Source organism: Tamandua tetradactyla, chromosome 16 (assembly GCF_023851605.1).
Source record: "Tamandua tetradactyla isolate mTamTet1 chromosome 16, mTamTet1.pri, whole genome shotgun sequence".
Lineage (NCBI taxonomy): Eukaryota > Metazoa > Chordata > Mammalia > Pilosa > Myrmecophagidae > Tamandua > Tamandua tetradactyla.
In genome coordinates, this window is record NC_135342.1 from 14,564,186 (window position 1) to 14,573,100 (window position 8,915).

General features: G+C 54.1%; 1 protein-coding gene across 1 annotated transcript; it reads left to right on the forward strand.

Annotated features, from left to right (window-relative positions):
- The first annotated feature begins 3,489 nt into the window (after nucleotides 1-3,489).
- GNG8 (G protein subunit gamma 8) lies at nucleotides 3,490-8,704 on the forward strand. The gene is made up of 3 exons (XM_077133590.1): nucleotides 3,490-3,548; nucleotides 7,917-8,002; nucleotides 8,532-8,704. Exons 2-3 carry the CDS (start codon nucleotides 7,919-7,921, stop codon nucleotides 8,658-8,660), a joined length of 213 nt encoding a protein of 70 aa, XP_076989705.1. The 5' UTR covers nucleotides 3,490-3,548; nucleotides 7,917-7,918; the 3' UTR covers nucleotides 8,661-8,704.
- The last annotated feature ends 211 nt before the right edge of the window (nucleotides 8,705-8,915 follow it).

Here is an 8,915-nt window from a genome sequence, read left to right on the forward strand (position 1 = left end):
TGTATTAACATGCGTGGGTGATCTCTCTGTCACATGAGCTCTGAGACAGTGGGGACAGGGCCTGCCCTGTTTACCTGTATCTCCAGTGCCCAACCAGGTACTGGGGATGGAGCAGGGAACAAAATAGAAAAAAAAAAGTCTCTCCCCTATGGAACTTCCATTCAGGTGTGTGTGTGGGGGTAAACTTATTTCTTTTAGAGTAATAATCAATGAAAGTTATTTTTAAAAGTTTACTAAGGGGTGGGCCACGGTGGCTCAGCAGGCAAGAACGCTTGCCTGCCGTGCCAGAGGACCCAGGTTCGATTCCCGGTGCCTGCCCATGTATATATATATAAAAAAAACTTACTAGGAAAAGCCATTGCTTGTCAAGTCCCCTTGGGAATCGTTGCCCCATTTCCATTCCACAAAATGTATAACTGAGGCCAGAAAGGGCAAGGGTCTTATCTAAGGCTAAGTAGGTGACTCAGTGGTCAAATAAATAAATATTAATGACTTCTTTTCATTTGTAAAGAAAGGAAATGAAATAAAATAATTAAAAAATAACAGCTAACACTAATTGGGCACTTGTTAAATGCGAGATTCTATTCTCAACGCTTTGCATATGTTAACACATTTAATCTTCACAATCTCATGGGGCAGATGCTATTATGATGCCCATTTTACAGATAGAAAAACTGAGGCACAGAGAGGTTAAGTAATTTATCTGAAGCTACTTGATGGCAAAGCCAGCATTTAAATGCATGTGTCTTTTCTCCGGAGTCCATGCTCTTAGCACTACCCTAAATAGCCTATTAGCAGGATGGATTCTCTCTAGAAGGATACACAAGGAACTGGGGGTCGGAGGGGAGGAGAGAATGTTGACATAATAAATTAAGTTCTTTATTTGTTAAGGGTGATGAAGACCATGGGGGCAAAACTGAGAAGGGGATATGGGGGCATCCAGATTGGGGGACAGAAGTGTTGGTAATTTTGAGTATAGTGATCACGGATGGTCTGATTGAGAAGGTGACATTTGAGACCAGAGGGAGGTGGGTGCTTGCAGCTTGTAGCTATCTTTTTTTTTTCCCCAAAAAGAGAAAGAATTTATTACTAGGCACATAGTAGGAGAACAAAATCTGTCTCCCCAAGTTTAGGGGGTTCAAGGTTTTTAAGAATTTTAGCAAGGGGAGATGAGGTTATTTTGAATTGCAGGTTCAAAGCAGAAAAGGAGACAGTGTTATCTTTATCATTTCCATAGAACATAAGCTAAAAGGAGGGGAGGCAGAGCTATCACTTCAATACTAAAGGTGTAAATCCAAAGGAAGGGAGACAAGTTGCCTTTCAACAGCTGAGTCTAGCTGATTTACAAATGTCCAGGGCTAAAACTAGTTAATGGCTGACTCCAAACTCTTCATTAGCATTAGGGCCTTTGCCCAACAAGAAAATGACCAGATGAGGGGCATAATAGCTCTTACAGTTACAAAGTCACCAGAAAAGGGCTTTAACAATCATTTCAGCTATCAGGGCAGCTCAATTATAGTTTAGGGATTTCAGGTATTCCCCTCTGTCTACTACAATATCCCAGAAAGCAAAAAGGAATATGATTCAGTAATCAAAATCATTCCTTAAATCCTAATTCCTTAGTTACAGTGCTACAGGATTATCATCTCTCCATTTATTCAAGCTGTTTTAGAGTGCCCCAGGTAAAGGATTTAGTTTTTACTTTCTTCATTTAAGTTCAGCTTGCAGCTATCTTGAGGAAGAGTATCCCAGGCAGAAGGGTCAGTCTGTGCAAAGGCCCTGAGGCACAACTGTGCCTGGCATGCTGGCAAAATGGCAAGGAGACCAGTGTGGCTGGAGCAGAGGGAGTGAGGGAGAGAGTGGCAGGTGGTGAGGTGAGAGATGGGAGACAGCCACCCCATCGTGTGGGGCCCTGTGGGACCAAATGAGGATTTGGGGTTTTACTCTGAGTGAGATGGGAGCCAGTGAAGAATTCTGAGCAGAGAAGGGACTTAAGTTTCTGCATGGATCTTTTTTTTTGTAACATCTGAGATATAACTCACATACCACACCACTTACCCATTTAAAATATATGATTCAATGGTTTTTAGTATATTCATAGAGTCGCACAACCATCACTATCAATTCCAGAACATTTTAATTGCTCCAAAAAGAAACTCTGCATCCCTTATCCATTATGTCTAATCTCCCCAACTCCCAACACCTTGCAATCACTAAGCTACTTTCTGTCACTATGGAATTGCCCATTCTGGACATTTCATGTAAATGGAATCATACAGTATGTGACCTTTTATGTCTGGCTTCTTTCACTTAACATCATGTTTTTAAGGTTCACCCATGTTGCAGCATGTATCAATATTTCATTGTTTTTATTACTATTTTTCATTATTTAATTTAATTATTTCATTGTTTGTTTCTGACTAAATATCATTCCATGGTATGGATGTACCACATTTTGTTCATCCTTTCATCACGTGGAAAAAGTGAACTGTTTCCATTTTATGACTATTAGGATAATGCCATGAACATTTGCGTACAAGTTTTTGTACCCAGATTCCTCTTATTTCACCTCTCTATATATGTGGGCATCTACCTCAGATTGGGATTGCTGGGTAATTTGGTAACTCTCTCTCTATATATATATCTTTTTTTTTTTTTTCTACATGGGCAGGCACCGGGAATCGAACCCGGGTCCTCTGGTATGGCAGGCGAGCATTCTTGCCTGCTGAGCCACCGTGGCCCACCCGGTAACTCTATATTTAAATTTTTGAGAAACTCTGAGACTTCAAAAGCAGCTCCACCACTTTACATTCTCACCAGCAGTGTATGAGGTTTCTGATTTTTCTGCATCCTCGACAACACTTATTATTATCTGGGGACCTCGTTTTAAATAGGATCTCTCTTTAGGGAACAGTTTTAAACATTCTACTGGGGGTGGGGACAGACTGAAGGGGGCCAAAATGGAACCTGGGAGCCCAGAGAAGAGGTGATTACAACAGTTCAAGTGAGAGGTGGTGGTCCCGAGAGGTGACTCCTGAGAGCAAAGTGGGGGTGGCAAAGGAGGAGAGAAGTGACTGGCTTCTGGAGGTATTTTGAAGATGGAGTCAATAGGGTTTGTTGCTAGGTCAATTGCGGGGTGAAGAGGAGGGGAGTGTGTGTCCAGGATGACCTCAAAGATTTACCATCAACTGAGATGGCTAAGTCTGAGGTAGGAGCGGCTGTGGCTCAGTTTTGGACGCGTTGAGCTTGATGCATCCAGTGGAGATAACCAGCAGGCAACCGGGTATCCGATTCTAGAATTCACTGTCGGCGTTCACTTCCCATTTGTCTAATAACTTACTAAAGGCAGATCAGAATCCGAGTCCCGCATCTCAGTTTTCTCCTCTAAAAAATGGGGACAGAGAATACAACCTACTATTAGGTTTTCACGAGGCGGGGACGAGTCTCGTGCAAGCAGAGAGCAGGATTGCACGTCTGAGGGGCTGCGGTGAGCCGTAGGGTGGGGAGAAGGCTAAGATCCGCAACTCGCCAGAGACCCAGAGATAAAGGTTCGGGCCGCGTCTGTCTTTCCTTCTTCCCCCGCCCCCAGCCTCGGGCTGCCCAGCGGAGGGAACGGGGTAGGTTGGGGTCACTACCCTATCTTCCCCGGGCTCTAAGTCGGGTTTCCTCCTAGCGGGCTGCCCGGGCCAGAACTGCTGATGGAAACCAGCTGCGGGAGGTGCGGGGGCTCGGCGCACGCCCAGGCTCCTCCCCGGCGCCGGCAGACCCCGCTCTGCAGTGGGGGACAGGGCCCGCTGCCCCCCGTCCCCCTTCCGCAGCCCGGCCCGGGGCCCTGGCACGTCCGGCGCGCCTGATGCTTTCCAGATGCGGGCCCGGGTCCCCTCCCCCACCTGGCCCTGCCGCGCCCGCGGGGGAGGAGGAGGGGGAGGGAAGCCAGGGCCCAATGCCGCCCCCCTACCCCGCCCTACCAAATCTCTGCTGCGGGCCCGGGCCGGCTTCCCAGTCCAGGCCTTAGAAAGTGGGCAGACTGCAGCGGAGACGCCCCTCCCCCTCCTCCCCCTCCTCCCCCTCCGCCCCCTCCGTCCCGCGCCCCCAACTCGCCGCCGCGTCTGCTTCTCGCCCCAGGACCCGCCCCTCGGAGCACGCGCCCGCCAGACCACGCCCCTCCCGGGACACGCCCCATTCGAATGCCACGCCCCAGACGCGCCCCGCCCAGAGGCCCCGCCCCTTCCCGCCCCCGTGGGCGGTGCCGAATACTTGTCTCTTTGTTTCTCGGCTCCCGGCTGTCTCTGTGTGCCTGTCTCTCTGTCCCCGTCTCTGACCCTCTATTTCCATCTGGCACTCCTGCGTCCTCTGCTCCCTCCGTGTGTACCTCTGTCTCTCTGCAGTTCTCTCCCTGTCTCTGTCGCTCTCCCTCTCCCTCTCAGTTTTTCCGGGTCCCAGTCGATATTCCCTCTTCCTATCCAGCTCCCTTCTCCTTTCTATGCCTCCGAATCCCTCCTGGCCTCTTTCTTTCCCTGCGTCCCTGTGTCTTTCTCTGCTTCTCCCTCCGGTGGGGCTCGACCTTGTCGCGGGCGGGTGGGCGGGCCGCGGGCGCCCCCGTGCGGCTGGCGGGGGGCTGTCAGGGGAGGATAGAGGGCCGCGTGTGTGCGCGAGACCCCGTGCGACTCGAGCCCCGGAGACGCCGCGTGGGTGTGCGTGGGTGACGCCGGGAGAGGCTGTGTGACACTGAGGCCGTGTGAATGTGTAATGCTGTTAGGTGTGTGTGACAGAGAGTGTGTGTGGCTGTAACATTGTTAAGAGTCTGCGTGACACTAGAAGATTGTGTGCAGAAGGCTGCGTGGCAGGGTGAGATGATGTGGGACGAGAGATTGGGTGTGACTGTGAGAAACCCAGCGTGTGGCTGCATATGTGAGATGACATGGAGGTGACTGTGTGTGACACAGTGGGATTAGGTGCGCCTGTGACCCCATGAGATTCTCCGTGACACTGAGAGATTGTGTGGCTGTGCATGTCACCGGGAGATGGTGTGTGACTGGGTGTGCGAGAGACACTATTTGGGTGACTGTATGTGACGTCAGGAGACCATTTGTGAGAGTGAGAGTTTCAGTGTGGCAGTGCATGTGAGAGACAGTGTGTGTGCCTGCACATGACATAGAGATTTACATCACTGTGAAGTGGTACGTGTGAGAAACTGTGCAACATGGCGAGGACATAACAGCTGGTGTGTGTCACATGGGCAGACGATGCATGAGGGGAGAGACTGAATGACTGTGATATACCAAGGATGGTGTAAGAACGCGGAGTGAGAGGTGTGGGGGAGAGTGGATGTGACAGAGATGGTGACTGTGACACCACTACAGACTGTGAGGGTCAGTGTGACTGTGGGACTCTGAAGTTGTGTGTGATCCTGAGAGGTTGGCACAGCACATGTGAGACATTGCATTGTAACTGTGCATGAGTGTATGCAAAAGTGCGGGCACCTAGAGACGACAGCATGACAGATGCCTGTGCTTATATGTAAGAGAGGTGGTTGCTACGTGAGGGTGAAGACCTGGTGTGAGGTGATGCCTCTGTGTGAAACACCCAGTGTGAAGCTCAGCAATAGATTAGTTTCGTGTGTGTGTGAGAGAAACATTGTAAAATTGTGAGGGATTCTGTGAGATACTGACTGATCATGGCACCAACAGATTGTGCGTGTGACAGAGACAGACTGTGTGTGACTGTGTGTGGAGGGAAAGTGTGAGTGAATTGCACATGACCCCAGAAGATTGTGTGAGATTGTTTGTGGGAGTCACTGGTTGTGTGAGACTGTATCTGACACCATGACTGTGTGTTGCTGTGTAACATTGTAAAATATTGTAATAGTGCCTAAGGAAGAGGTTGTCTGCATAATTACACATCACCGTGTGAATCATGGAGAAATTGTGTGTGTGACTATGACAGGTGAGCCTGGGAGTTTAAATTGTATCTGGATATGTGTGACATTTTGAGAGATTGTGAGAAACCGTAAGAAACCGTGTTTGTACATTTGTCACGCTCTGAGATTGTGTGTCTGTGTGGTTGTATGAGGGGTTATTGGTGATGATGTATTACACATGAAAGTGAGTGGCCATCTGTGGCATTCTAAGAGAGGGGGTGACTGTAACCCTATGGGAGACTGTGTCAGTGTGTTGCGTGCAGGTTGTTCACAGGACTGTGTGGCACAGCGAAATGTACATCTCTGTGCAAGGGAGTGTGAGTCTGTGTGTTGCTGCTGGGGTCACACTGAGGTGACAGATGTGACTGTGTGTGACAGGGTGGGGCTGTGTGGGACACACAGAAGAGATTTGCGTGACTATGGAATAAATGCAGGGTGGGGGGCACACTTTGGGGCCACCTTGTCCTTTCTTGTGAATGTGTGTGTGTGTGTGTGTGTGTGAGAGAGAGAGAGAGAGAGAGAGGTATGGAGACAGGGACAGAGATCCAGAGGGGAGACTGGGAGAGAGACACAGAGAGACCAGGAGAGACCGAGACACAGGGAAAGAGAAGAGAGACACAAAAATAGAAAGACAAAGAGTGGGACAGACAGACCTGGAGAGGACCTAGAGAGACAGACCCAAGGGCAGGGGGGAGGAGGCGGCGGGAGGAGGAGGCGGTCCTTAGGGGCTGCGCCCTGGGGGAGGGGGCGGGCCTGGGGGTGGGGGCGTTATCCAGCCGCTCACTCCCGGCCTCTGCCACCTGCCGCCATCCCGGCCCTGGTCTGCAACAGGTAGGAGGCTCCGATCCTCGCTCTGTCAGCCAGTCCCCTCTGTCCGCCTGGGAGTGAATGAGTGACCGAGTGAATGAATGAATGACTTTAGATCTCTGTGCTCAGCCCCTCCATTCGCCCCTCTCTCTCTCCCTTCGTCACTCCCTCGCTCCCAGCCCCTCCAACTCCCTCCCTCCGCCCCCATGTCCCTTCCTCCCCCTGTCCCTTCATCTCCTGGTCTCTGTCCCTCATCCCATGCTTCTCCTCTCCCTGGTCTCTCTCTGTCTCTCTCCCTGGTATCACTGTGTCCCTCCCTCTGTCCCTCCATTTGTACCTCTGTCTCCTCTCTCCCCTCCCCCATCACTCCACCCCTCCCCCAATCTGTCCTCTCTCCCTCTCAAAAATCCCCCTATGTCTCTTCATATCCTCCTGTGCCTCAGTCTCTCCCTCTGTCACTTGTCCTTCCCCTGCCCCTCCATTTGTCCCTCTCTCAGTCATGGCTGGGTTGGGCTCCCCCAGCCCTCTCCCCTGGCTGCTAATGAGCAGAGGAGACTTTGAGGCGGCCAGGGCTGGGGGGAGCTCCCTGAGGGGGGCGGAGGGGGCAGCTGCTGCCAAGGCCCTAATGAGGCCCCCTCTGCGCCCCTCCCGCCGCGATCTTAATTCCCGGTTCTCCCTGGAGCCACCGCTAATTGGCCTGGGGAGGGCCCCCTCCTGGCTCCTGCTCTATCCCTGGGCGGGAGGGGGGGGTGTTGGTGAGGACACCTGGGTTCCTGGATCCCCATCCAACACCTGTGGCCCTGTCCTTCTGTCCCTCCTTCCACCTGCCTCTCAGCCTCCCATATGTGGGTCCCTCCTTCCTTTCCCGAGACACTCTCCGTTCCACCCCCTGCCTCTAGGTACCCTGATTCCCTCCTCCTGTCCCTCCCTTCCCTGTCCATCTGTCCCTCCCTCAGCCTGCCTCTTGGTCCCCCATCTGTGCATCTCTTTATCCTCCCTTTTTTCCCCGTTTCCCTTTCCCTCTGTCCCTCCCTTCAGCGCGCCGCTGGGCACCCCCTTCGCGCGCCTCTCCACCCATGCCCCTGTTACTGAGTTACTGGGGTTCACCACCACCACCGCCCTCGGCACCCTGCGCAAGCCTCAGCCCGTAGCCCCCACCCCCGCCCTTGAACCCCTCTCTCCGCCGCAGCCATGTCCAACAACATGGCCAAGATCGCCGAGGCCCGCAAGACGGTGGAGCAGCTGAAGCTGGAGGTGAACATCGACCGCATGAAGGTGCCGGGTCCGGGTGGAGGCGGGGCGGGAGCTCTGGGGCTGGGGTCTGGACGGGGCGGTTTGAGGGGCGGGGCCTCGAGCCCGGGTGGGAGGATCCCTTTCGGAACCCGACTGGACGGGGGAGGGACGCTGGGCGGGGCCTTGCGGGGCGGGGCCAGACAGGGGGAGGAGCCCAGGGAGGGGCCGGGGCGGGGCAAGGCATAGAGAGGAGCCCGGGCAGGGGCGGGGCCTGGAGGGGCGGGACAAGGCAGTGGGAGGAGCCCGGGGCGGGGCCTGGAGGGCGGGACAAGGCAGTGGGAGGAACCCGAGGCGGGACAAGGCAGTGGGAGGAGCCCGGGGCGGGGCCTGGAGGGGCGGGACAAGGCAGTGGGAGGAACCCGGGGCGGGGCCTGGAGGGGCGGGACAAGGCAGTGGGAGGAGCCCGGGGCGGGGCCTGGAGGGCGGGACAAGGTAGTGGGAGGAGCCCAGGGCGGGGCCGGGACGGGCCGGGAGGGCCGGGGCGCCGACACCCTCCCCCACGCACCCACAGGTGTCGCAGGCGGCCGCCGAGCTCCTGGCCTTCTGCGAGGCACGTGCCAAGGACGACCCGCTGGTGACGCCGGTACCCGCCGCCGAGAACCCGTTCCGCGACAAGCGCCTCTTTTGCGTCCTGCTGTGAGCCCTCCCGACTGTTTATCCCCCTCCCCAAAATGAACCCAATAAACGCGGTGACTGGATGTGTCTGTTCTTGGGGGAAAACAAAGTGGGCTCAGAGCTTGGGGCCACCGTGCGGGGAAGCGTGCCCCCGTCTCCCCCGGCCTGGGCCTGGGGTGTCTGGGTGGGATGCGGAGCCTTGCAGAGAATGGGCGCCGCGTGCCCTGGTCGGGACTGAGCGCTCCACGGCCCTGGACTTTTTTAATGCTCCCTACAGCCG